A 27353-nucleotide genomic window follows, 5' to 3' on the forward strand; every position below is an offset into this window, starting at 1 on the left:
ATTACTTACACATTTTTGTGTGTGAGATCTGCCTCTACAAATGTTTGGCGTGGCCATGGTCTGCTCATTAAGAATGAACACTCCATTACTAATGGGGGGGAGAGTTTCTGCTCTAGTCCAGCTCTTTAAATGTATTCTATATATATTTCTGTATCGTACAGGTTATAGTATCTCAACTGTTACTGTAGAGTTGTTTGATCTTCCGTCTTTATATTCATTTGTCTAGTTTCAGTTTATTACTTACTTTGAGCCTGGTCCACCATCTTGTTGGATGATTTATAGATTTTGTAAATACCTGCACCTGCTCCAAGAGCCTTAAATAAATACGGTGCACGGGATCGTCTGCTTCCTGCCTCTCCTTGCTCACCAGATTAAGTAAGGGGCCTACCATCCACCCTTACAGCAGGCCATTATTTTGGCTATTCATTTGGCTCCCATGGCTATCTCTGCATAGGATGACTGCCCCCATCCACCACCATCAACAAAACATAAAATTAGGGAATTTCTTGTTTGAAAAAATGGTGTCCCATCCCTCCAATAGAGTTGCAAATACTTGTAGAATTTATGCCAAAGTGCATTGATGCTGTTCTGGCTCATGGAGGCCCAGTGCCCTATTAAGGCACTTATGTTGGTGTTTCCTTTAATTTGCCAGTTACCTGTATGTTCCTCATGTTAAATTGACTGCAGGATGTATTGCACTACTAGAATTAGTCACTCATGGGTTGGTTGCTCATTGTAAATACATTGTCTCTACCACCACTACCTCACTTGTCAGTTTGAATTAAATCAGTGCTAATCGGAATTAGGGCTGGGAGGTATACCATTTTTGACTATATACCGGTATTGATGCAAGGACCGGTTTAGGTTTTTACTTTACCTTCTATAACCTTATTTCAATGTTTGTTTTGTTTCTTACTGTCTATAAACAGCTAGTTTGTGGCCAAATTATGTAAAACGCTAATGCTAACCTGACGTTAGGTGGTGCCCACTTATTAGAATAATTGTTTTATTTCCATGATTCCAACAGTTCTCACTTAAGTGTTTTGCTCTAAATCACAAGTCAAATTGCAATATTTAGTTAAAATAAGGTCTAGATTTTTTGCCCATCTGTACCAGCCCTACGTGGCAGTGTGATCTGAAATGAGTGCAGGAAATTGATAATGCTGAAAAATATTTTTGGTTGAAGTTTAATTAAACAGTATAAAACTATCAGAATAGCAAATATACAACTTTTATTATTCAAAAACATAAAATACTGTCAAAAACGTGAGAAATATTGTAATATGATATTTTGGTCATATCGCCAGCCCTAATCTGAATCCATTTCCAACCCCAGCTTGCTTTGCAATGCATTCAGTTAATTAGTATGAGTGAATATTCTCCAATTACAGCGGCGAAAGGAACTACCTTATTCGCCAGGGGTGTGTAGTGCACCGGGTGGATTTTATCTTCCAGATATATTCCAGAGGTATTTTGTTAACCAATCTATTCAGCTGAAGGGCTGGGAATTGCCAGATACTCACAATACGATGTCACAATTCTTAGGTGCCAAAACGATGTGTGTTGAGATTCTATATGTATTGCGATTTTGATATGACAAAAATATTGCTCACTATATGTCGGTTACAGAAAGACGAGAGAGCATGAGGAAATAAGTGCTGAAAACATGTTGACTCACTATTTAAAAAGATGACAAAGAAGCTATAGGATGAAAAATACCGGAGTTTTGCCTCAGGTACAGCCGACTAGCTCTAGTCAATGCTACCTAGCAAAACATTTGAGTCAAAAGTATCAATATAATATTGCCAAAAATAATATTGCGATATGCAACTCAATTTCTTCCAATCACTGGTGAAGTATGAAATGCTGAGGGCACTAGCACTTGTGTGCCTAGATGTTTCCTTCACCACCGCACCATGCTGTGCGCGTGTGTGCCTGTGTGTAGCTTGTGTGTGTACTGTGTAGCCTGTTGGTGTGTATGCAATTAGCCCTGTGAGCTTATCACAGTTCGCCCAACCAGACCTGCTCTAGAACTCGAGCGACGACAACTATATCCCCAGCCTGCCTCCCATCACATCCCTCGCACCTTCACTTATAGTCGTCCACCCAGAGGTGACAGTGAAACTTTGCAGCTCAATGGTGTGATGCTTAAAAAAACTGTCTCTTTGACCAATTTAGTTAATTAGACCTTATGTCATTATTTCTCTGAAATAATTGTTTGTCCGCACAAGTTTCAGGGGTGCAGTTTTCTTCAACTACAGAGTAAAGTATATTGGGTTGGATATACAGGAGTAGCCTCTTCTCTCTTTCAGCAGAATTTATCTTTCAAGATAATTTAAGCCGTAGTCAAATTATATTTTTCCTACAGCTTAGGGAAGGTGTGTGTACTTGCAGTTTCAATCGTTTCAGGAGCTATCATCAAATATGAATATTGTCAGGGACGCCCAGGGACATGTTTTAATCTAGGACTCGAGCCTGCCAGGGATAATGCGACAAGGTTTCAGGGAAACGCTTGCAAAAACAAACACTTGGTCACATTTCTTTTTTACTAACTTTCCCTCTCCCTCCAATTGTCTCCAACTTTCTCATCTGCTTCTTACTGAGCCATTCAAAGCGTCTGTTATTGCCAAACACCATCTCTTTGGGCTCAACTCCCCACGTCGTTGCAGTATAATGTAAACACATTTAATGAACACAGACTCCTGATGGTTGCTTGACAGGGATCTGTAGTATATTATTGGGGGAGGATGGAGGAAGTAAGCATTCATTCCCTGCTAGAGCTGTATAATTCTGAAGGTGTGAGAATCACATTTGTTTACAGTAGAGGCAGGGTGCCGCACGCATGTGCGGTAATTGTTTATTGGATGTTTTTTTAGGTGTCGGTGTGTTTGCCCGAGGGAGTTGTGAGGACCCCACGTAGATCAATGGCAGAGGGGTAAGAAAGGATTTCGCTGCCTGTGCCCTATCCTTGAGAGAAATGCCATTGTTTATTTCAATACCATCTAGATTTTAATTATTTGTTTCGTAGGTATGTAAAGGTTCACCAAACCCACGGTTCAGTAGTATTGTTGTTTTGGGGTCACTGTTCGGTTTTGGTACTGTAGTTCATTTTTGTTTATTTCAGAAAATACAAAAGTGTTGGCATTCCTGATTCCATATATGAGCATGAGTGATATAATGCCTGATGAGAGCACAATCAGGAATACCAACACTTTGTATTTTCTGAAATGAAAACACGATTAATCTCCAACACTAAAACACAGTGGATTCTGTGTATGAAATCAATATGTAAAAATGGCTCAGACATTGTATAGGCCTATGCCATGTTTTCTTACAAAGAGAAAAACATGCGCACCGATGTCTGTAGCAGGGTACTTCTAATTTCCCACTCTGAGGTAATGTGATGGGCTATCTCTGTAGCCCTTGAGCTCCTTCCATCTGTTGTAATTGCAACACAGGGTGCATACACCAGCTGCGGTTGACCGTGTCAAGTGATCACTTAGTGGCCACTGACTGCAATGTTGAAACCGGGTTCTGTTCCCACAGTCTTTACACCATGGACGGGAAAGCTCCAACCATTCAAGAGGACCTGAGCCCTAGGACCATGCCTCAGGACTACCTGGCATGATGACTCCTTGCTGTCCCCAGTCCACCTGGTTGTGCTGCTGCTCCAGTTTCAACTGTTCTGCCTGCGGCTAAGGAACCCTGACCTGTTCACCGGACGTGCTACCTGCCTCATACCTGCTGTTTTCAACTCTCTTGAGACAGCAGGAGCGGTAGAGATACTCTGAATGATCGGCTATGAAAATCAAACTGACATTTACTCCTGAGGTGCTGACCTGTTGCACCCCCTACAACCATTGTGATTATTATTATTTGACCCTGCTGGTCATCTATGAACATTAGAACATCTTGGCTATGTTCTGTTATAATCTCCACCCGGCACAGCCAGAAGAGGACTGGCCACCCCTCATAGCCTGGTTCCTCTCTAGGTTTCTTCCTAGGTTCTGGCCTTTCTAGGGAGTTTTTCCTAGCCACCGTGCTTCTACACCTGCATTGCTTGCTGTTTGGGGTTTTAGGCTGTGTTTCTGTACAGCACTTTGTGACATCAGCTGTTGTAAGAAGGGCTTTATAAATACATTTGATTGATTGACCAGTTCATTGACAATTGTGGCTTTAGCTTGCTTATATAGAGCTGGTACTAACGGTTTTCTCAAATGGGTTGGAGAGGGCAAAGTTAATAACGTAGCTATAGCACTTTCACGAGGTGCTGAAATCCGTTATTCTTCTCAACCACCGAGAATGGGCGCATATCCCCAGCTATTAACTTAACTATCGCTCTAGTTATTTCTTTGGCCTGGTCAGAATCCCCTGCAAACGGCTGCTTTATTTTTTTTGCCTTTCCGTCTTGCTTGGCTGGTAGGAATATTCAAATCAAATTTTATTTGCCAATTTTTAAATATATTTGTAATTTTATTTAACTAGGCAAGTCAGTTAAGAACAAATTCTTATTTTCAATGATGGCCTAGGAACAGTGGGTTAACTGCCTTGTTCATGGGCAGAACAACATATTTTTTTTACCTTGTCAGATTAAATCTTGCAACCTTTCGGTTACTTGTCCAACGCTCTAACCACTAGGCTATCTGCCGCCACATGCGCCGAATACAACAGAAATGCTTACTTACAAGCCCTTAACCAACAATGCAGTTTTAAGAAAATCCCCCCCCCTAAAAAATGTTTTAAGTAAGAGATAAGAATAACAAATAGTTAAAGAGCAGCAGTAAATATCAATAGCGGGGCTATATACAGGGGGTACCGGTACAGAGTCAATGTGCGGGGGCACCGATGTTCCCTAACTGGAGATTTAAACGTTGGAGAATCGGCCTGGTTTATCGACCCCACCACTCGCACAGAACTATACTGAACAAAAATATAACCGCAATAGGCAACAATTTCAATGATTTTACTGCGTTACAGTTCATATAAGGAAATATGTCAATTTAAATTAATTACTTAGGCCCTAATCTTTGGATTTCACATGACTGGGCAGGGGCGCAGCCATGGGTAGGCCTGAGCATCTGTATGTTGTCCTATTTGGTTGATTAGGCCAAGTATTCCTTGATGAACAATTCTTCATCACTAATGAATAATCAAATATTTTATCTTGTAGTAACTATCTCTTTAGAAACACGTTCACTAAAAGACTTGCAGAAGAGACGGGTCAAAACTTTTCAAATTAGATGTTTTTCCCCCTTAATTGACTGCTACAGTCAATCAATCAAATACACATAGACAGTAGAATTCTCTCAAGCTTTCTTTACATCGCACTACCTCTTTACACTATTTCTCTGTAAGGCATATACTGTGGTCCAACATACCCCCACCTTTCCCACACACTCACTCCTACACAAACACCCACACACACACTCTGGTTGGGTTGTGATTTTATTGCGGGGGGGTAGTTGGTTATGAAGGGGGAGGGATGGGTGAGGTAGGTAAACATCCCATGGCTCCTCTCAACGCCGTGGGCTCGGGCTGTATCGCTAATAAAGAGCTCAATTTAGCCAGTGACGTGCTGCGAGCTCAGCCGAGCCACCTGAGTGGCTGAGCTCGGCTCTGACATCATACAGCCCAGTCGTTGATTTGGCTCTGTCTCCGAGGCTTCGGAGTGAGAGTCTCAACCCAACCATGGGCTCTGGCACTTAGGCAGCCCGGCACAGACAGAGCGAGCTAGCGCTGCGAAGAGAGGAAGAAAGAAAGGAAGAAAGAAAGGGCGGAAGAAGGGGGCTGTCTCGGACAATTCTCCGAGCAGCAACTTTCACAGCCAATGCAGCCTCTGGTACTATGGAAACTAAACCCCTGACCAATGGAAATAATGGTGGCTACAATGTGGCAGGTGAGTGATATGTGCTGTGCACGCTCCGCTCGAGAGGTGCAAGTACCTACCAGAACAATGTCCAATATATGAGCACCCTGTGTAAGTGGGTCTTGTCTTTGTACATAGAGAAATAAACCTGAGACTGTTTGTGAGCGTGGCTGTAGTATTCAGCATTTTGCAGTGAGAGACAGAGTTTCCCGGGGATATGCTGCGGCTTTTCTAGAAGTTCACAAGCTTTGCGTTCGAAAAGGAGGAATATGATTAGCTGTCTGGAGCTTTGTGATTTTTTTGCACCAAGGTTGTCTTTGGTCGTAGTCCCATTAACTTCCCCTTTGAAAATATTGTTATTTGCGCTGCTGCGACGTTGTTTCTTTCCCAAAGGGCTTTTTCCCTTAGGTTAGAGAGGGGGAAGGAAGCGGTGCGCTTGATCCCCTGCTGAGATCTTTTGGTGTGTGCTGAATAGCACCACGGCACTCGGACCCAAGCTGCTCAGTCCCTCTCTAAAACCTTACTCGCTGTGCCATGCTTGGACCAGGAGGGAAATACATGCAACAGTAAGACAGTCTCCATCTCTCCTTCAATGGCGTTGTCAATTTGTGACACGGTGGCTTTTTTCACACCGGAAAAGTTGTTGATTCTAATAGGGCGCGGAATATGCAGATCTTTTGCAACTCTGAATATTATTACATTGTCTGGTAGGAGTGTGTTTCCTATTTTTCTTCTGTAATTTTTGCAATTCTGCTAATAAGTGCTCAATCAGCTCATAAGCCATTTAGAAGTGTTGAGTTTTGCTGTTTTTGTCTTGTGCCTCTGTCAGCATTTTCATGATCATTTCTGTGTCTCCAGGTGTGTTTGTTTCCTCAATCGTCCTCTGGCTGGCTGATGAATTGGTTATTATCCCTGTCATAGATTATTCTATAGCGTTACGAGCTTGGCTTTATTTGCTAATAGTTCACTGGTAATTGCACCTATTCCATTTCCCCATATGATACCTTAGGGGACTGTTAGCAAATCATTTTTATGCTAAGTGTGTGCGAACTGTGTCGTAATTGGTAGAGTGGGGCCACTTGTATTTAGTTTCCCTGAATACTATGCATCTCATTTCTGTTAAATGGGGCAATCAGAGTTCTGGTAAAGTGGGACAAGGTTACGATGGGAATGGAGTCCGTCAGACCACCACTGGCACCGCACACCTAACGGCTACTCTGCATCAGCCATTCTCATCAATTCCCCCCCCAGTCTTCAACTCATATCCTTTTATGTCTACTAATCGTACATCTAATGAAGGGTACAAGTGAAGGATTCTAATTTGATGCCTAGCCCAAATGTCACTTGCCATCAGTGAGCTTTGGCTCCTATCACAGTCCCAGACGGCCGGAGCGAGGTGACGAGGGTCGTTTTCAGAGTCTGGCTAATGATTCAGTTCAGTCTCCTCCAGCCTCACTCTAAGAGGGGGTTGAAATTAATAACATAACGGGACCCAGTGCTACTGCAAGCCATAATGCCCCAGAGATGCACTCCAGAGATGGCGTTTAACATTGCCCAGAAACCTGGCGTAATTGCATTATGATTGGGGCAAAAGGCAGGGGAATATCTGGCTCATGAAGGCAATTAAGTGGTGTAATTGCTATATGGATGTAGCCGGGGAGGGAGCGGAGCCCGGCGCACTGCGCTCTAACCTCCGCAGGAAGTCCTCATTAGTGAAAAGTAGCGCTCCTTTGTGTGCTGAGTGGCGGCTGCTGCCGTCCAGCAAAGGAAAAAACTGCACCAGGATTTTGATCCTTATCCATCCTTCCTTCCCTTATATGTTTCATTCATTCTTTCTCCTCTTTCTCCCCCATTGGTAATTGAAAGGAAGCTAGAGGTAGCCTCACCTCTGACGGCAGCCCTGAAGTCACCTGGCCCATCTGTTAGGAAACTCACACAGCAGGTGAGAGATTCACCATGTCTCCTCTCTCTGCTGGATGAGATGATGGATAGTGGATATTGTGATTTGCTATTGAAGTCATTAGTGTAGCTCGATGTACTGTGAATTAGAGCTGGGACGATCAATCAAAATGTATCAATACCGACCATTTATCGAGGACATTTTTACTGATATCAATAAGAACGATAAGTAGCCTTTACTAGAGGAATGTGAAGTTTGAAATAAAATAAGTCTGCTAAAATGGGCTATTGCTAACAGGACAATGATAGACACATTTAAAGTAGTAGTAGTAGTTTTAAGGGTAATATAATAAAAAGTAATTGGTGCACATTAATGTTAAACGTATCGTTCAATGTATCGTTATCGTGATAATTTCATTGCATTGATGGTGATATGGATTTTTGTCCATATTGCCCCGCACTACTGGGTATTCTCCCATCTCATTTTTGATAGCCCTGGCTCGGACATAGATATAGACTTCTTTATTCCTGCATTCAATAAAAAAACGTTCGGATGGCAAGACTCTGCTTTTGATCACGGCTTTGTGTTTAAGCAGATGGAAATGAACAGCACCACTGGGGTCTGAGAGTTGAACCTCCCGTCTCGGGGGCATTTAAAAAAAATCTCCCCTAACTCTGAGAGCGTCATTAAAGAAAGCACCCTGGGGCTAGAGGTGGACTGTCTTTTGAGCCTTCAGAGTGTTGAATGCACCGGAATCTTAGAGTCCGTCAATAGAACAGTGTACTTCTTGGCGCAGTTCCAAACTGAAGCCAGGGAATGACATATTTCAGATGGTGCTGTATGTAAGGGAAGGGGGCACGGTGAGAGCAGTTACGGAGTTGTTACGGCAGTTACGGAGTTGGCATCACTATTGTATTTGTCTTTTAATTTTGTGTTTTAAATGTGTGTGTGTGTAGTTAAGGCACAGTAGTGTCAGGCTTCAGAGCACCCCCCCTCTTGCAATTTATATTCCGTTCTGACGCCAGCCAACTGTCAATCATCCGTAAATATAATTGGCTATGAAAAAATAGTTCACCCAGTGCTGATGGGGATTATTAATAAGGACGCCATCCCCCTGTGTGTGGGTGGTAAAAAAGAAAAAAGAGAAACTCTCCAGGTCTATGTGCTTAAAAGATAACAAAGGTTGAAAGGAAGGAATTTAATTAAAGTTTTCATCTCCCTCAGTTCTTATTTCAATATCACAAAGGATTCTAATCTTGCAGAATTATAAAAATTTACTATTTTATTTTTGACCCCAAAAAATGGTACTTGTTGCATTGTCATAAATGCTTTCCCCACAGATAAAAGGTAGATTTATTTTTGGTGTGTCACATGCTTTCATAAGAAGGAAATATTGTTTACCTAGTTTATATTCTGGAAAATAAAATGATGTATGGTTAGTTAACACATGATTGGACTGTCACAGACAGATCAGTCCATTTGTCTCCTCTGGTTTATTACGGTGTCAACTTGCAGATCGACCGTAGCGGACTGCTCCCGCTTTCCTCTCCTGCCCATGTTCGTGCCATGCTTCCTCACTATTTAAGTCAATAGGACACCTCCCTGCATGGGTCCCAAATGGCACCCTATTCCCTATATTAGTGCACTACTTTGGACAGGCCCTGGTCAGAAGTAGTGCACTATATAGGAGTAAGGTGCCATTTGGGATGCTGCCCTGCCTCTTGTTTTGTACACAGCAGGGATGAGGAAGCAGCAAACAGCTTATTTATCCAGCCTGACAAAATCAATACCTTTTCCACTCTTAGCTGTCACTCGTTGACACCAACACAGATCTCATTTGTATCTCCCAACATCCATTCGCCGACTGGATGACCGATCGGAAAGAGAGAGGCACAAACACACGTTACAATCACTCACAAACTCGCCACTTCCACCCTTATTTGTACTCTTAGTTTTCCCTCTGCTCACTGGTCAGCCACAGTTGGTTGAGCAGCTCAATGTAAAGCCCTAACCACCTAAGCATTCCTCGAGTCAACTGTGAGGAGAAGAGATGGCCGGTGCTGTCTCTGTCTGGCTCCGGCTATCCGCTCGGATAGAACACCCTGGCCAATTAGTTGCGAAATGTGGACACGGACCCCCCCCCCCATTGAAGAGGAAAGAAGGAAAAGTAACAAAATAAAAGCCCCTGGAGGAAGATGAGAGCTCCATGAATTGGACCTTTTGCGTTTTTTCTGTCTCCAAGGAATATAAAAATGCCCTTTGCCTCTGTAATATTGTCCATCTGTCATCCACAAATGCATTTGTGTGTACCAAGTCACCTTGTGAGGAGAACGAGCATCTGCCGTAGAAATGATGCACTCATAAATTCATAAGAAAACACAAACCACAAGCATATGGACAGACACCGAAAATTCTACGGAACGTCCAGTCAGTGCTCCAGCTGAGACCAGAAGTTCCTGAAGAGTCATGTGACTACAAGGCTCAATGTCCAGGGTCAAGAAAGACCTGCTTCTTAGATGTTCCACCGCACCACGAACTTGTGTAATGGAGGTTGATCCTCATTAGAAGAGACGGTACTGTACTCTCCTCTCTACCACCAGCCCTCCACCACCAACCAACCCCTTCTCTCAGCCCGGGGGAGCCTCCATCTGTGGCCACTCCAGAGCGGGGGCGTGGGAGGGAAAAAGTTGGCCAGGCATGGGCGTCCTTGCTCTCCTGACGCTGGATGTGCTGCGGAAAAAACGGGAGGGGTGGTAGGGGGGGTGAACTACTGAGCTCTCATGAATTCCAGAACTGCTCTTGTCTGGTCGCATTAAAAGCATAATTGTCCTTGAGTGTGAGTCCGCCTAGAGAAGAGGTGGGAAAATATGCAGAGTGTCTCGTTCAGCCCCTCGCCGACGTCTGGTCCCTGTGACCCCCACAGCGCAGCTCGCATAGTTGAGATGCGGAGGGCTTATGGCAGGCTGTCACTCCCAAAAAGCACAGGGCAGGCAGCCCAGACAGCAGGAGGCTTGGGGAAAGAGACGAAGCAGAGGGACTTGTGACAGACACCACACGCCCTGTTGACAGACAGGAGGCTGCCGCACACCGACAGACGGGGGTGTGTGTGTTGACAAGCATTTGTGTGACTGTGTGTGTGTGTGTGTGTGTGAGACTAAAAGCCAACCAGACACGCGCACACACCTGTCCTCTCTACTGACAGCCCCCCCACCAGCCCTGGGCTACAGATCTCATGAATCCCAATCAGGCGAGGCCATCGGAGGATTAAATAATGCAGCAGCCCCTGCTTCAGCTCTGCGCCACCTCCATTAGCCTGATAAATGTGCTACGTTGTCAGTCAGGTACACAGCAAGTGTTTGCTTAGCTGTGCCCTGCCATTCTCAAGTCAACACGTCCCAATGATCTCAGGCCTCTATTTGGACTGGTATTTACACCGCTCAATTGTGCTAAAAATGTGAATTGAGAAGCACCAACAGAGTCATCCTGGCCAGTGTAGAGCAGATCAGATAACTGTTCAGTAAACTGGACTGAAGAGAGAGACCAGATTTTAGGATGAACTAGCTACCATGACACCATGCTTCTTGGTGCCCATGGCAACCTCTACGAGGTGACAGTGCCCGGTTACCTGGGGCTCCGTAGAGCTAAGAGGTGAGTTGGAGCCGTTGTTAACTGGATTATGGAGCGAGCTGGAAATCCACTTGACCTCCTGGCCGACCCCTCTGACTGGGACTTCCTCCACACAGCTTCTTAACCCAGAAGAGAGCAGAGTTTAGCGGGGTTAGAGCGTGGCGGAGCTCTGAGGGAGCTGAGAGATGGAAACGTTAGCTCTCTGTGACAGCCTCCTGCCCTGCAGTTTGGCCTCCAACCACAGGAGAGAAAAGAATCAGAGAAGCAACGAATCCACGTCTTCTCAGCTAGACAGTGGCCGTTCGGTCAGCCAAATAGACTTGATTCAAAATGCTTGTTTTAGTATCACTACTACTCTGTGTGAGGTGTGTATGCACGTGATAACTTCGTTTACATTTAAATACATAAATCACCAGTGAACACACATACTAACAAACCATTCTCTCTCTTCCTCCCTCCACCTGTCTCTCTCCCCAGGTCACTGAGGGGCATGAGAGCCTTGTCGGAGGCCAGCGCTGTTGCTTGCCGGACCCAGTGCTGGTGACGGGGACATGGGCCTCTTCCTCAGGGCTTCCAGCACGACCCAGCTCCACACAAGCCAGAGCCTCAGCCACCAACTGGTCCAGCACCACCCAGACACCAACAGCAGCAGCACGCAGAGGGACCCCGCCTCAGTGGGTCTCGCCCTTCTCTTCGGCGCAACCACTGACCTGCAGGCCAAGCACCGCAGCCGGTAAATACACACACACACACAATCAGACATCACTCGCATTACAGACATTACAGCCTCTGCAGTAACAGTCACAGCCCATGTCTCAGGACAAAGCATTAAAAAGGCAGTCCATTTCAGACTAGAGATGGCAGACTGGATAGGCAGGGTAGAGTGGGCAGTGACAGCCAGAGAGACTGGGTGGGAGAGAATAGGATACCAGTGTGGTGACAGGTTGCCAGATAGGAGATAACGCAGGGAGATTGCTTCTCCCGTTTTCACGATAAGGAAGATCGGGATCCCTGGAGGCCTCAGTGCTGCTAGCTACAGCGTCTACAGGCCTGCATATGGGAGTGTCACAACCGCCGTGTCTTTTCTCCCTGCGAGGCAGGCAGCCTGGCAGGCAGAGCAGTCACAGCTCGCTGCACCATCTGGCCATGCTGACGTCCGCCCTGGCACCAGACACGCAATGTCAGGCAGGACCACGGTGTGAGTAGAGGAGCGTCACACACACAGGAGTAGAGCATATCTCACCCTCTAAAGTGTTAATGGAAGCGCTTCAGAAGCCACTGATTCTCATTAGCACCTTTGAGCTGGCTGGGCTCTCCTGAGGGCCAGGTGCTGCTCACACTCTCAGGGACACGGTTTTCATCAATTTAGATCGAGGGAGGGGTGTAGGGAAAGGGGCAGAGGTTAAGGGTTTACAATGATGCATTATTACACAGTTGGCTATAATATTGGGTCATTTGTCATTGAGGAAACTTCATTGATCTGTTAGTACAAATAGCTGCTGCTGAAACAGTAGCCTTGGGGAGGACAGGCAGTGGCTGAGGCTGACCGAAGCAACCGTGTCGTGTGTTGTCCATCTCTCTCTGCTCTCTAGGTCTCGAGCTCTTGGTAGACGAAGCTCCAAGTAGCCTTCTCTAATGAGGATGTCTGATACTGTCACTGTAAAGGAGACTAGCGCCACTATGAGAGGTGTGGAGACGGAGGAGAGCCACCATGCCAGTGCCACACCGACACCAGCGGGGGGAGAAGAACCAAGCCCGACCAAGACAAACGTCAGGGAGCAGGCAGAGACCCAGCCACAGGCCAAAGCTCAAACCCAGCTCCAACCCGAGATTCAACCAGAGAGCTGCTGCCAAGACAAGAACGAAACTCAGGTAAATCTCATCACAGAGCAGGGTTGTATCTATCTTACATCTTGGGCCCCACACCGTCCTGTACAAGTTTTATTTTTTACCAACGCCCACAACCCCCCCTTCCCACAAAATCAACCATCCATGCCCACACAATTTCCGTATCAAAGTATGGCATGTCAGTTGACGGGGTTGGGTTATGTACCAGAGGACTACACTAAAGGTATATGCAGCGAGAAATGGTAGGGGACTAGTGAGACAGACGTGTGAGGGTTGGGGGTATCGGTGGGCTTTGTAATGGTTAGCAGAGCGGGGAGAAATAATTGCTTTCTGATACAGCACAGGCTCAGGGGCCCTGGGGAGTCCCTGGCAAAGCACAACCAATCAATTGTCAGATAATTGAGTTGTGAGAACCCGCAGAAGCGGTGTACCGCAAAACCACTACTCAGTTATCATACGCTTGAAGGTTAACCTTGTGGAGGTTTTATATGGCAGGCGGCCTATATCGTTTTTTCTCTCCCATCCTCTGACAGGTAGTGCGTGAAAGATTTGAACAGCTAGGCTAGTCTCCTTTCATGCTGTAACATTTCCCTCATGCTATCCCCCTTTCAGAAAAGCCTTGACCCTTTTCATATCTCAGCACCACAAGTCTACTCTCAACCTGACTCCATGTGTATAGGTGGTTATATATGGTATTACAGCAGTCAGAGGAGAGCTGCATTTGAAATGGCACCCTATTTACTATATAGTGCACTATTTTTGATTAGGGCCTATAGGGCTAACAATATTTCAGTTGTATCTTAGCCTGGCTGCCCCCCCTTGTAAAGGTGGTTGTACAGTACTAAAGGCAGTTGGGATAAGGGGGGGGGGGGGTATACCTGTAAGGGAATGGAAAGGCCAGGAGCCATGCAGTCAGTCAGCTGAGGAGATCCATGCAAGAGTGGAAAAGCAGATAATCTCGATCTCAAATCCCAGTTTATCCACAAACTTCTCCTGTATCACCCCTAGGGGGATGAGGAGGCGGAACAAATGCCTTTACTGCCATCTGTCTCCTCCACTTTGCAGATCGAGGCGCCTCACTACACACAAGGTGCTGTTTTAGATGTGTGTGCAGGAGAGAACAGTTATTTTACCATTCCCCGCGGCCGTTCTTCCAAGTCTAGAATTCAGAGTAGCATGGAGGGCAAGGAACGCTTTCTTTTCAAATCCTCTACTGCAGTGACTTATTTAGACTTACAAATTTAAAAGTTATTGTGCATCAACCATTTATAAATAAGGTTAGAATCTGTTGGATATTTAGGAAAAAGAAAAGGTTGCATCTTAACATTTCTTCATTACAAAAACATTTAATGGATCTGTTTTTGTAGAGATGGAATAAATGGTTTCAAGAGCAGATTCCCATCTTTACATGTAATTGTCCTCAGTCATTTTGTTATTAAGGGGACTCATCCCAGGGCTTACAGACAATGAGACCCTTGTCTCATGTGATCCATTTTGTCTCATTGCCTACCGTACAGCGGCAAACACCGGGACAGATGGGAAAAAGGCCCAAGGTACAGTGGCAAGAGGCATGTCTGTAACAGTGTTTGCTTGATGAACCCCACCATCTAATAGCTGACAATGAGTTGTTTTTCCCTTTTAATTTACACTGCCTGCACCCCCCCCCTCCCATTTTGTGTAGTATATATTTTTTACACTTTTTTTTAAGCTTGTGGTTTTCAGTTATTCAAGTGCAAATTTAAAATTCTAATGCATCAGAATCATGACGAGTGATCTAACCAGTGACCAGTTAATGGTCAATCTAACCTAGGTGACCGTGTGCATGGTGTTGTCTTGAGCTTGGGTTGCCATGCCAGTGTGGGCTGTGCTTGCACGGGAATTATGTGTTCCTTTTAATTTTCCTTCTGATACCTCCTCCCTCATGCGCTTGGTTTGTGGTGTGTTTTCAAACTCTACCTGCACCGTATTTGACCCATCCTGACTCTCTTCTTAACCCTCACCACTCCAATCCCCAGTCTAACTCAAAGTTAAAGTTAGTTCGGAGCCTGGCTGTTTGCGAAGAGTCCTCTCCTCCTCCCCCTATTACCACTGATCTGCCTCGAGAACACAAGGTAAACCGCAAATCCCCCACGCCCCTCCTATGACAATTCACTGCCCCTACCCAAACCATCAGCTGGTGTCAAATCATCATTTCATTGCATATTTATACCCCACAAGTGCATCTCTTTTAATAGTGAAACGTCAAGAAAGAGGTTCACAAGAAATTCCTGTAGTTTCCACACCTCACCAACTGTTCCCCTCTTTGGTTATCTTCAGCCTCCAGAACAGCATTTTTCCCCCAACAAAAGCTTCAGAAAGGAATTTGTTTGAATAACACGACGTTTCCAGTTGCTTGAAAGGATTTGTGACTATTGAAGCATCTACCTAGTTTCAGGTCACTCACCACATGATTCATATTTAGCTTTACATGCTGACCAGACCGGACACGTCGCGTGCACGAGCGTCGCAAAATAAATTTAGAAATCAATGTTATTCAATTATTGCACCCACACTGCTCGTGCGCGCCAACGAGCGTCTGCGAGGCCAAGGGCTAAAATAGAACTCCTTTCTATTTTGACGCAGATCGTGCTGCAAGACCTGCCTCTCCCATCTCTTCATTGGTTTATAGATGCAGGTACCCACATGCCATCCCATTGGTTCAATCACGTGGGTGATTGAAAGACTAAATGTTTTGCCGGTTGTCGTGGTAATACTATGAAAGTGTAGATGCCAATCACCATTTAAGTTCAAAGATGAAAAAGCCTGGAAGGAGGAGAGATGACTAGAAACGAATCGGTTGGCCGTTTTATGTGTGGATTAATTGTCGGAGTAGAGGACCTTGTGCATTTCAGGTAAAATAACAACTCAATGTTTATATCCCAGGACAAATTAGCTAGCAACAGCAAGCTAGCTAAACAGGACAATTTAGCTAGCAAGTGCAAGCTAACTAGCTAAATTGCCATACATGTTTACTACTTTTCGACCTGTCCCCAAATTAATGTCATTGGTTCAGAGTTTGTTTTGATATTTTAACCTGCGTGTCGTGATCGCGTTTGGTGTAGGGGTACAAAATAAATGTATGCACGATAGCGCACGATGGCGCACACACGCAGCCGGTTTGGGTTCCGTGTTAGCTGTGGTCTAGATTCTCAATTTTTTTTGTTCAACATGAAATCAGTTAAAAAAAAAAAAATGTAAGACCCAAAAGGTCATACTATAATTAGCCTATTAAAATAATTTGTTTTAATCTGACAGCAGGGGTTCAAATCTGTTGAATTAATTGAATCCAAGCTTCTGTAGAACACGTTTGTTTTATTAGGTGTTAGGCCAACTTTCTTTCATTCCACCCATTCCATAGAATGAAATAGTGTCTCGTTTAACTGGTTTACTGTATAAAAACCCTAAATCAGGAGCAGTATGGAAACTCCCTGACTGTGTGAGTGAATTAAACAAATGCTTGTCAAATGATCTCCCACCTCATGAAAGAATACTCTTGGCAGGGTGTCTCTAAGACTCATTCAGTCAGATTTATGCCCTTGAACTGGTGTGCGATTGAGATTTTCTTTCCCAGGAGTTTCCCCCCCCCACTCTATTCACCATCCTTCGCTCTCTCGCTTTCACTCAGTCTGTGCCGCATCAAAGCGTTGTTAGCAAGCTGCAACTCCCCTAGGCTAGTACTTTTTACAGGGGCGGCGCAATTTTTTTCTTCTCCAATGTAAACATGGCAGATTTCCCCATTTTAAATAAATAAAATAAACATTTAAAAAAACATTTGCTGTCCCTCGGCCTCGTTGTGTGCTTGTTTTACTTCTACTTTTGTATTGACCAAAATATTAAATGAAAGCCGTTCTGGGTGCTCTAGATTCTTAATCAGAGAAAGAGTAGGCGGGAAACCTTTGTTTCTAGCTACTCTGTAGGGTGTGAATGCTCAAGATCATAGCATTAAACTGATAACCCTTAGTACACATGGGCTTTCCTACCATGCCACCCCACTAGCTACATAATCTGTACATTTGGAAAGTTGGGGGGGTCGTCATCATAATTATCCTGATGGATAGCTCCTTAAGAAAGAGAAATCACCTTATCCCATTTGTTTCAGTATAAAAGGTGACTCCAACAGTTGTCTTTTATTTTGCAGGAGGAAGTTGAGATCCAGGTCTCCCAGTCATTTGACAAAGAGGAGGTGCCACCCATCAAGGATGAGGAGGACAAAGGTGTGGAGAAGCTGCTAGAAAAGACTGAGAGGATGCCCAGGAAGATGCTGTCCAGAGGTAGGCATTGTCTGCATCCCCTATGGGCCCTGGTCCAAAGAAGTGCACTAAATACGAAATAGGTTTCCATTTGGGACATAGCCATCCTGTGTGGGTAAACATTGTCTGGAACCAGAGGTTTCTCACAGGTTGTAAAGTTTATTTAAAATAAACCAAAATAACAGCTTTCTCAGTCAGCACTCAATGAACCTTCAACATTTCTGTAAAATTAAGTGAAAAAGCAATGGATGGTCTTATGTCCTCTAAATTTAGCTTACTTAATAAAAAAAAATCTTCCTTGCTCATTAATGCCCTAACTTTTGCGAAGTTTCTGTGAAATGAGGAGACACAATAGAAAAAGTTTATCTTTAATGCCTATTTTCCCCTCCAGATTCCAGTCAGGAGTACACAGACTCTACCGGGATCGATATCCATGAATTCTTAGTAAACACATTGAAAAACAACCCCAGGTGTGTAGCCATGCCAGTCATTTAAAAATATTTTGTTTGTTCCCACAAGCCCAGCTGTTGTTCTCTTTCACTGGTGAATAAGCAAAGACTCATTCTCTAAAAGGTTTGAACACTTGGCATATTCATCAGTCGATTACTAATTGCAGTTTTTTTCACACCCTGAGGTAATGATGGATGCTCAAATGACTAAACAGACTCCAAACTAATTCTCTCCATATTCAATCCATTATATTCACAGGGACAGAATGATGCTGCTGAAGTTGGAACAGGACATTCTCGACTTTATCAGTAATAACGAGTGAGTAGTTCAGCTGAGTCTAGATTTTTTGGGGTGCATTTCAACTGAATTCACGAGTCTCTTATGTCTCGATTTGTTGAGGATTTGGGGGGGGGGGGTTCATTTCAACAGAATAAGCTGTTTCTGTTCATTTATTAAGCCTCATGCATAATTTCGTGTGATGTCTCTCTCTGCCTGGGGAGAACTAATGAGATTTGACTCCAGGCTATGTTGGACCGTTTTGCACAGAACGACTGTTCCTAATTGTCCTGTAGTCCCTCTTTGAATTATTGATTTGGTCCCCTGTACTCGCCCCCCATCCTCTTCTCCCTGTCCTCTCTTCCATGCTCCTCTCTCCCTGTCCTCTCCCACCTCCTGTCCTCTCCCCCTGTCCTCTCTCCTCCTCTCCTCCCTGTCCTCTCCTCATCCTCCTCCTCAGAAGCCAGAAGAGAAAGTTCCCTCCAATGACCTCCTACCACAGAATGCTGCTGCACCGCGTCGCTGCCTACTTTGGCCTAGACCACAACGTCGACCAAACCGGGAAATCTGTAATCATCAACAAAACTAGCAATACAAGAATGTGAGTAATCTCTCTCTCGTCCCTCTCTGCCACAACCAATAATTTAAATGTTCATCCCTACTCTTAATTCAAATGGCTAAGCCTGCAGAAATGTTCTGCCAAGGCAAAAGAGATTTTCCTTTGCAGCCCTCGAAATGAGTTTTTGGGGAAACGTAATTATCTGCGTTTTCAATATTGGGTGATGTAGGTCGGGAGGAGAGCAACAGCGTTTGAGGCGGAAGGGAGATGGTGTAAACATCTCAGGTTTCTTGGAACGAATTCGTACTACAACTCAAGTTTTATTAATTTTTTTCTCTGCCCCCCCATATCTCTCTCTTTCTCTCTGTAGCCCTGATCAAAAGTTTTCAGAACACATCAAAGATGACAAAACTGACGACTTCCAAAAGCGCTACATTCTCAAAAGGGACAACTCCGGCTCAGACAAAGATGAAAACATGGTAAGATAGTCATTTGATGTGAGGCTCCCCAATACTAGTCCTCATTATGATCAATGAGCTTCCAAGAAAGAAAGTTAAAATGCGAAAATAAATAATTAGCTTTTCTCCATGAAAGCCAGTAAAGTTTAAAAAAACAAAACCCCATTTTGAAAAGTGTATTTCCTTGATGCGCCAAGCGTAGTCAATGGCCAAATGTTATTAATGGTGTCTTCACTACTAGCACAGCTCAGAATGTTTTTCCTCCATGCACAAAGTAAAAGCAGTAGTCAATGGACAAATGGTATTCAAATCAAATCAAGTTTATTTTATATAGCCCTTCGTACATCAGCTAATATCTCGAAGTGCTGTACAGAAACCCAGCCTAAAACCCCAAACAGCAAGCAATGCAGGTGTAGAAGCACGGTGGCTGGGAAAAACTCCCTAGAAAGGCCAAAACCTAGGAAGAAACCTAGAGGAACCAGGCTATGAGGGGTGGCCAGTCCTCTTCTGGCTGTGCCGGGTGGAGATTATAACAGAACATGGCCAAGATGTTCAAAATGTTCATAAATGACCAGCATGGTCAAATAATAATCAGGAATAAATGTCAGTTGGCTTTTCATAGCCGATCATTAAGAGTTGAAAACAGCAGGTCTGGGACAGGTAGCACGTCCGGTGGACAGGTCAGAGTTCCATAACCGCATGCAGAACAGTTGAAACTGGAACAGCAGCAAGGCCAGGTGGACTGGGGACAGCAAGGAGTCATCATGTATTAATGGTGATTGGTTCAGTGTTTCCTAGAGTATATTCCCTTAGCCCTTTGTTACTGTTAACTAACAAACAATTGCTAAAGGAGACAGTTGATGTATGTGTCAGATGTTAGTGCTAAAGCATTGTGTTGACGTGTCTAGATGCGGATGCGGCTGAAGGACGACCGGAGGAGTAAGTCTATAGAGGAACGAGAGGAGGAGTACCAGAGGGCCAGAGACAGGATATTTGCTCAAGATGTAAGAACCATCCCATAGAATTCCCTTAATATTAATTTAATAGGTTTTCAATGCAGATTATGAGAGTTTGAGTCAATAAATACAAGTAGCGAACAGAACTTATTTTATTACAGGGTCCAGATGGCTTTGCTCTTGAAAAAAGGATACAGGAGGATGATGCTTGTAACAGCACACAGCAAAGGCGGCAAATGTTTAGGTAATTATCTCTCACCGTAACATAGCCATGACAAATTCCCCATCTCTTACTCTCTGCTTAGGAAATGGTTATGCTATTAATCAGTTTCTATCTCTTATAATAGCTAATAAATGTATAATCCCATAATGGTTTAAAATGGCTCCTTCCTCAGGTTAAAAGATGGCTGCCCGGCCAACAGTCGCCAGAGCAGCTCTGAGAACGAACCCAAGTACTCTGACCCTCGGCCGTGGAGCAGCACAGACTCTGACAGCTCCAACCGTAACCTGAGGCCAGCCATGACCAAGGCAAGCAGCTTCAGCGGCATCTCTGTCCTCATCAGGGGAGACAGCTCGGGCAGCAGCAAGAGCATGGGTCGCCTCTCTAAGACTGGTAAATAAATAACCACCACTTCCACTATCCACTAGCCTGGTTAAACCAGACTGAATGCCACCCTCCATGGTGAGTGCAGTGTTCAGTCTGGTTTAACCAAACTAACCACCAATCACAGTTCACTTCACTCTAAATCTCCACCTTTATATTGGCCAATCAGCAGTGCAGCACCTGTCAAAACGGCCTGTCCATTAGAGGAGCGTCCAATCAGAGAAGCCATGTGACATGACCTAAGGCAGATTCTAGAATAATGCCCATCATTCTGTCAAAGGGTTTGAATGCTTTTAGTCTTTAAAGAGACAAATTCCCTATGAAGACTCCTGCCAGGTGAAATGGATGCTTTTTGTGTGTCCCCCCCCCCTTCATTTGATTTGATCAAGATATTGACGGAGCACTTATTTTCTATTTGGCAACATTGATGCAGGTCTTAGTGCATTGTCACACCTTGCTGGCACTTAACATACCACTCACATATTGACAGTGTGTACATTTTTGACAGTGTGCTTTCTAATGTGTGCCTTTCTAGCATACTTTCTCCTCTTATTACATTTGCTGCTCCTCCTCTCATTTTATTACTACCATTTGGTATCTGGAGTGTGAATTCATTGGTTATTACGTTCACAAAAAAGAAGAGCCCCATCTCAAACATACAATGGTCAGTTTAATAGGGGAAGTAGCTAGCCAATTCAACAACGCATTATTTTAGCGTTTATACATTTTCTCTTCCTTTCTTTGAACCATAGTTCTACAAATGTTATGGTAATATGCTATCAGTGGTTTCTTATTCTTTTAGAATTGTAGTAGAATGTCTTAGTCAATCATGTTTTATTTTGTTTACCAGACAGTGATTAGATTCCAGTCTTAATGATCTAATTATGTACAGTTCAAGAATCTATTAGTTTCATTAAGTGTTGTGTTCTGTTCTGCCCACCATGGACATGGTGGTGGTGCTTGGACACACAAAGTGAATAGCTAAACGAAGACGTTAAATCAAGAAATTAATTAACTTGTCATTTAGAGCTGCTGACGATATCATCATCCTCTTTCTATTTTATGACCGCATCAGTCCCACAGGTAATTAGAATAGATCATAGGTTGTGTAGGTATGGAATTTCAAAACTGACCTTTCAAAGAAGTGCATTTCTTAATGAAAAACATTAGATTTCTACTTGGGTCAACTAAAGGTTTTTATGGCAATGGCCTCAACCATTGATGCATTATACAGTTATAGGTGATTGTCTAAGCCAGACTAATATAAATACCCAATGAATTCAAGCAGCTTCTCCTCCAGTAGATACCATCAGTATCTCCTTTGACCCTTGGCATGCATCTTACGACTCTCCCTGTCCATCCCCATACAACAACTCTAAGCATGGTGTGTTAACTCTGCTGTGTCTGTAGGTTAAGGCTTTCCTTCCTTCCTTCCTTCCTTCCTACCTTCCTTCCTTCCTTCCTTCCCTAGGTTCCCTAGAGTCTTCTAGTAGTGTAGGGTCCTCCACGGGTTCGCTCTCTCGCTCCCAGCTGCCCCTCACCGTCCCAGCTCTAACCCAGGCTGGCCACCCTCACAACCACGCCGCGCCCCCCTGCCCAGTGGCTTACCCAGCCACCTGCACTAGTAGTACTGTGACTTATGAGGCGGGAGGCAGGAGCGGCCCGGTGCCGCCACCACCAGCAAATACAGCTAACACTAGCTACTATTTGCTTCCCCTGGAAGCCACAGGGATACCGCCAGGGAGTATCCTGGTCAACCCACACACAGGTTGGTACCCTCTAACCCTACCATCGGACCAGGTTGGTTAGGTGTAAGTTAGTTGTACAGTACAGGGGCTTGCCGTGGGGGATGTAAAATGTGTCTTGTGTCCTGCCATTGGGTTTCTTTCACAAACCGATATCTTCTCATTCAAACTAACACGACTCACAAACTCTCACAACTTGCTGCTTATTCCTTGACTGCTGTCTTCTTGTGGTGCATAGAGAGACAGACAGCGTACTGTTGTTTAATGTTGGAGCCAGCTGGGGAGGGTGGTGTATCTCGGGTGTGGGGTGTATCTGGAAGCAAGGTGGTGGAACGCCACAGCAGAACACAAGGCATTTCTTCATGCATTATTTATGATGTATTTGAGTTCTGATGCTGCTGAGTATTTTGGGGGAGGTGAAAATTAGAACTTGCTTTGATTGTCCTTTTAAATAGTAAACCCAACCGACAGAATGTGTATCGCTTTCCTCAAATTATTTAGATTTGACACGGGAGTCGCTGTCTTAGCCGGCTTGCATTCAAATGAGGATCCGTCTCTCTGCCGCCCGCAGATGAAGAAGCACTTTGAAAAACGATAGCGCGCTCGCAAGATCAATATTTCCCGACGTTGGTCAAAACAAATTCCCTAAAGTGTTGCTGAGACAAGGGATAATGGAGCCATACTGTACGGTGTTATTTAATATAGAAAAACTGGAGAGTCTTAAGTCGGCGCTCTGATGTATAATGCATTCCTCTTCAGTCTGCTCGTTCAGCGGCCGACGTAGAGAAGGTTAGTTCTTAAATATGCATGGGTCTGGCTGATAAGCCTGGGTATATGGAGCTGGCACTAATATGTTTTTCAAGAGCCAACCAGGGGTGTGTAATTGCTTATTGACCTTTCTTAAGGACTTGGAAAATGTCTTGTGTAGCACCCAGGAATTAATTTAGCCACCTGATAGTTCAAAACTCAAGAGGAGTTATTTTCAGGTCCATGTGGGCGTCACACGTGCAAAAAATCGAGGAAAACCTATCCTCTCACCACTGGCAAATGAGCCCAGAGTGCAAATGTATAGCCTATATATTTTCTTCTCAATTTATTATGACTCCAAATGTGTAGGAAAAATGCTAACTATAGTAGATACTCACCGATATTAGATTTAGTAAAATAAGACCATGGCCAAACCCTCTCTAATCCTCGTAGTATATGAGTAACTGTAGAGCTCACAAAGCAAACATGTCTGTGGAGTGTGATCCTTATGATAATGTATATTACCAACAGGCACTTCATTAGATGTGTGTAGAATACAAATGTAAGGAATAAACACCCAAGATTTTACCAGGTAATGTGATATATAAGTCATACACTGGAGCTGAGTGTCTCTGCACTGCTCCGTGGCAATAACCTCCTTTCTGCATTAAAAAATACCTTCACAAAAGGATATTTGGCATTCGGAGCCAGCCTATTTCACAGTAAACCCCCATAGAACCATCAATGCATTTTTCACCAGCGATTCAGAGGAGAAATGAGCCCTAGGAAAGAATGAGAGCAGAAATCTATCCTAGATGTTTCTTTCATATTCTCTCTACACAAGGTGCCTCCGCACACAATATTCTTCGTCTTTTTCCTGCTCATGCAAAGGTACACATTTCTTATAAATATTTACTCACTTCACTGTGTGAATTCAGAAATAGGCTATGTAAATGAAGCCCTTTGGACACTATACTGTCTACAACTGCTGTAAGGATAATGCTAGCCAAATTACATTTCTGGATACCTAGCAATTTGGCAAATTATTGAAGAATATGTTTAATGTTGATAATGGGGCCAATGTCAATAGGGATGAAGAGAATGTTGACAATAATGATTGATGTGATTTAAAAAGATGGTTCGTGTTGATTATAATGCTGAAAATTATGATCATTAATGTGTTAATAGAGATACCAGTGCTGGTGGTTTTCTAGTGTGTTTCAGCCCTGCCCCTCTCCTCTCTACCTACAGGCCAGCCCTTTGTGAACCCGGATGGCAGTGCTGTGGTGTACAACCCCAACCACAGCATGGCTCCTCAGCATCAACATCATCAGCATCATAATCAGCAGGGCAGGACCCAGCAGCCCATGCTCCCTCCTCCACACCCTCCTGGCCGCCACCAACACCAGCCCACCAATCACAACCACGTCCTCTCACAGGTCCGCTAACACCCTTTAGCAGGGCACTGAATTTAATTTGAAATGTAATTCAATTCAATTGAAGCCTAGGAGAAAATGTAGATGTCACCGGCGTATTAATAACATCTACACATTACAAACCATAACGTGTTTGTTTAATCCCTAGCAGGGCAAGGGAAAGTAGGAAAACAACTGATGCACATGTTTAATTCTTACTCAGTCATCCTAAAGCACCCTGGTGATTGACATGGCCCCCATTTCAAAACATTACCATGGCGGTGCTTGACATTCGTACGGTGTAATTCATTGAGGAAATTTTGCAACCTGCCGTTCTCCTTAGTCGCCACCCCTGTCAAGAGTAAATGAATTGAGTTCAGAGTGTCGGCTAAACACTGTGACCCTGGTGCAGCACACAGCCCAAACGGTAATCGTTAGAATTTATACAGTCCCTCGGTGGTAGGAATAGCAATCTCTAATAGCAAGATCCCCATCAACACAACCTGTCATGGAGAGGTCCTTAAAAAAAAAACGGAGCCGGAGGGGTTGAGCTTCATTAGTGAAAATACCAGGGCAGGAAAATGAGTTGACCTCTGATAGTGTGGGTGCACAACCCAGGGGTCAGACAAGGATGACTTTCCGATGACGCGAAGCAGCAATGTCCCTTTCTAATAAAGACATCATTATAGACACAGGGGATGAGGCTGATGAGGGGTTTGCAAATTGGAGGATATTTATATTGAACTAAGAGCTGTCCCATGGTGTTCATATTTATGTCTTGTAATTGATTTCCACCAGTCAACCTTGGTAGAGGATAGAGGATATTCATATCCATGGTCATCTATTGACCTAGCTCTTTGTCTTAATTAACTTCATTACTGTTTAGTTGTATTTCCCCAGGAGCTAGCACTAAACTAATATCCTTTTCCCCTACTGTAATTATTTTGTTTATGAGATGGCAATGCTTTCTCCTCTTGCAGTGTTTGCATCTTCTGCCTAATGTCTTTGACTAAACCCATTGCCCTCTAACGCTTCTCCTCTTCTCCTCTCCTGTACTTCTCTCCTCCTACCTCTCCTCCTCTTCACCTTCTACGTCTACTTCTCTCCTTTAATCTACCTCTTGTCTTTTCTGCCTCTTCTCTACCTCTTCTTCTCTCCTCCTCTACCTCTTTTTCTCTCCTCTACCTCTTTTCCTCTCCTCCTCTACCTCTTTTCCTCTCCTCCTCTGCCTCTTTTCCTCTTCTCCTCTGCCTCTTTTCCTCTTCTCCTCTGCCTCTTTTCCTCTTCTCCTCTGCCTCTTTTCCTCTTCTCCTCTGCCTCTTTTCCTCTTCTCCTCTGCCTCTTTTCCTCTTCTCCTCTGCCTCTTTTCCTCTTCTCCTCTGCCTCTTTTCCTCTTCTCCTCTGCCTCTTTTCTTCTCCTCCTCTGCCTCTTTTCCTCTTCTCCTCTGCCTCTTTTCCTCTTCTCCTCTGCCTCTTTTCCTCTTCTCCTCTGCCTCTTTTCCTCTCCTCCTCTGCCTCTTTTCCTCTCCTCCTCTGCCTCTTTTCCTCTTCTCCTCTGCCTCTTTTCCTCTTCTCCTCTGCCTCTTTTCCTTTCCTCTACCTCTTTTCCTTTCCTCTACCTCTTTTCCTATCCTCCTCTTCTCAGTCTGTTCTATCGCTTCCTCAGCTGGTCCGGCCCCTCCAGCCTTCTCCTCAGCCTGTCCAGTACTCATCTGTCTCTTACCCACCTCAGCTGCTCTCCGTCTCCCCTAACCAACAATACACTGTGGTACTTGACTTTCATCTCTTTACTCTTCCTTCATTCAACTCTTCCTTCAACCTCAATATTTGGGTTCTATCCCATCTTCCCTCTTATGGCTTGTTTTAAAAAATCTGTAAATGTGTAGTGAATTTAGTACAGAGCCAAAAAATCTGTTAACTTTTGTAAATGCATAGTGAACTTAGTACAGAGCCAAACTGGTGTTTGCTACTGTAGGTGCCTGAGACTGCGAATTGGGAATATTATAGGGTCATTTTCCAGTTATATGATAGATGACTGTGATTAATAAAATATAGAAATTCTCTACAGCAAAATTAATGGAGCTAATGTTCTGTTCTTGCTATATGCCCACATTAAGATCTGAATGTAACATTTAGGCTAATGTTCATGAAATAATACACACAAGGACAGAATTTCAAATTTGCAAAAGTTCCTTTAATTAACTTATATTCACTAGTGTCAGGCATTGCTTAGCGTTACTTCTCGAGGCTAATCGAATGCAGTTAGTTAATGGTTAGTGTTTTTCCCCCTTAGTAAGACTTAATATGCCAATTAATGCTAAATGGAATCAGTTTTATTTTCATGTGTTGTGTATTTCTACCACACTCCATCCATTGATGCAAATCATGTGTTCCGTTAACCTCTTTCCTGACCTCCCTCTACCAATAAACATCCCTTAATGACTAATTACATTTTTACATTTGTGGAAGGCTGCTTTGAATAATTAATTTCACAGCAGATGATGGAATTTGATGTTCTATGAATAGCAATGCTGAAAGTCCCTAACCACCCGCCACCCTGTAAAGTAAACCAAACCACACTTAAACAGGTCAGGAGGAATTCAGTGTTAGGGC

General features: G+C 44.1%; 1 protein-coding gene and 1 long non-coding RNA gene across 3 annotated transcripts in view; both read left to right on the forward strand.

The window, feature by feature from the left end:
* The first annotated feature begins 1141 nt into the window (after nucleotides 1–1141).
* On the forward strand, nucleotides 1142–11943 carry LOC139546757 (uncharacterized). 2 transcript variants are annotated; one of them, XR_011669268.1, is made up of 4 exons: nucleotides 2857–2935; nucleotides 3547–5896; nucleotides 7733–7808; nucleotides 11871–11943. It is a non-coding gene; the product is annotated as an uncharacterized lncRNA (long non-coding RNA). The 2 variants fall into 2 exon arrangements; XR_011669267.1 differs by having other exon boundaries at nucleotides 1142–5896.
* A 44-nt stretch (nucleotides 11944–11987) lies between these two features.
* LOC139546756 (R3H domain-containing protein 1-like) overlaps nucleotides 11988–27353 on the forward strand; it is a 30155-nt gene continuing 14789 nt past the window's right edge. The window contains 15 exon segments of the mRNA XM_071355505.1: nucleotides 11988–12126; nucleotides 13059–13265; nucleotides 14759–14794; nucleotides 15257–15352; nucleotides 17419–17551; nucleotides 17922–18000; nucleotides 18239–18298; nucleotides 18717–18857; nucleotides 19186–19294; nucleotides 20182–20277; nucleotides 20391–20473; nucleotides 20625–20842; nucleotides 22305–22601; nucleotides 24577–24764; nucleotides 26386–26508. Of these exon segments, the coding sequence (XP_071211606.1) occupies nucleotides 13074–13265; nucleotides 14759–14794; nucleotides 15257–15352; nucleotides 17419–17551; nucleotides 17922–18000; nucleotides 18239–18298; nucleotides 18717–18857; nucleotides 19186–19294; nucleotides 20182–20277; nucleotides 20391–20473; nucleotides 20625–20842; nucleotides 22305–22601; nucleotides 24577–24764; nucleotides 26386–26508 (1851 nt within the window). The 5' untranslated portion in view covers nucleotides 11988–12126; nucleotides 13059–13073.

This window comes from Salvelinus alpinus, chromosome 20 (assembly GCF_045679555.1).
Source record: "Salvelinus alpinus chromosome 20, SLU_Salpinus.1, whole genome shotgun sequence".
NCBI lineage: Eukaryota > Metazoa > Chordata > Actinopteri > Salmoniformes > Salmonidae > Salvelinus > Salvelinus alpinus.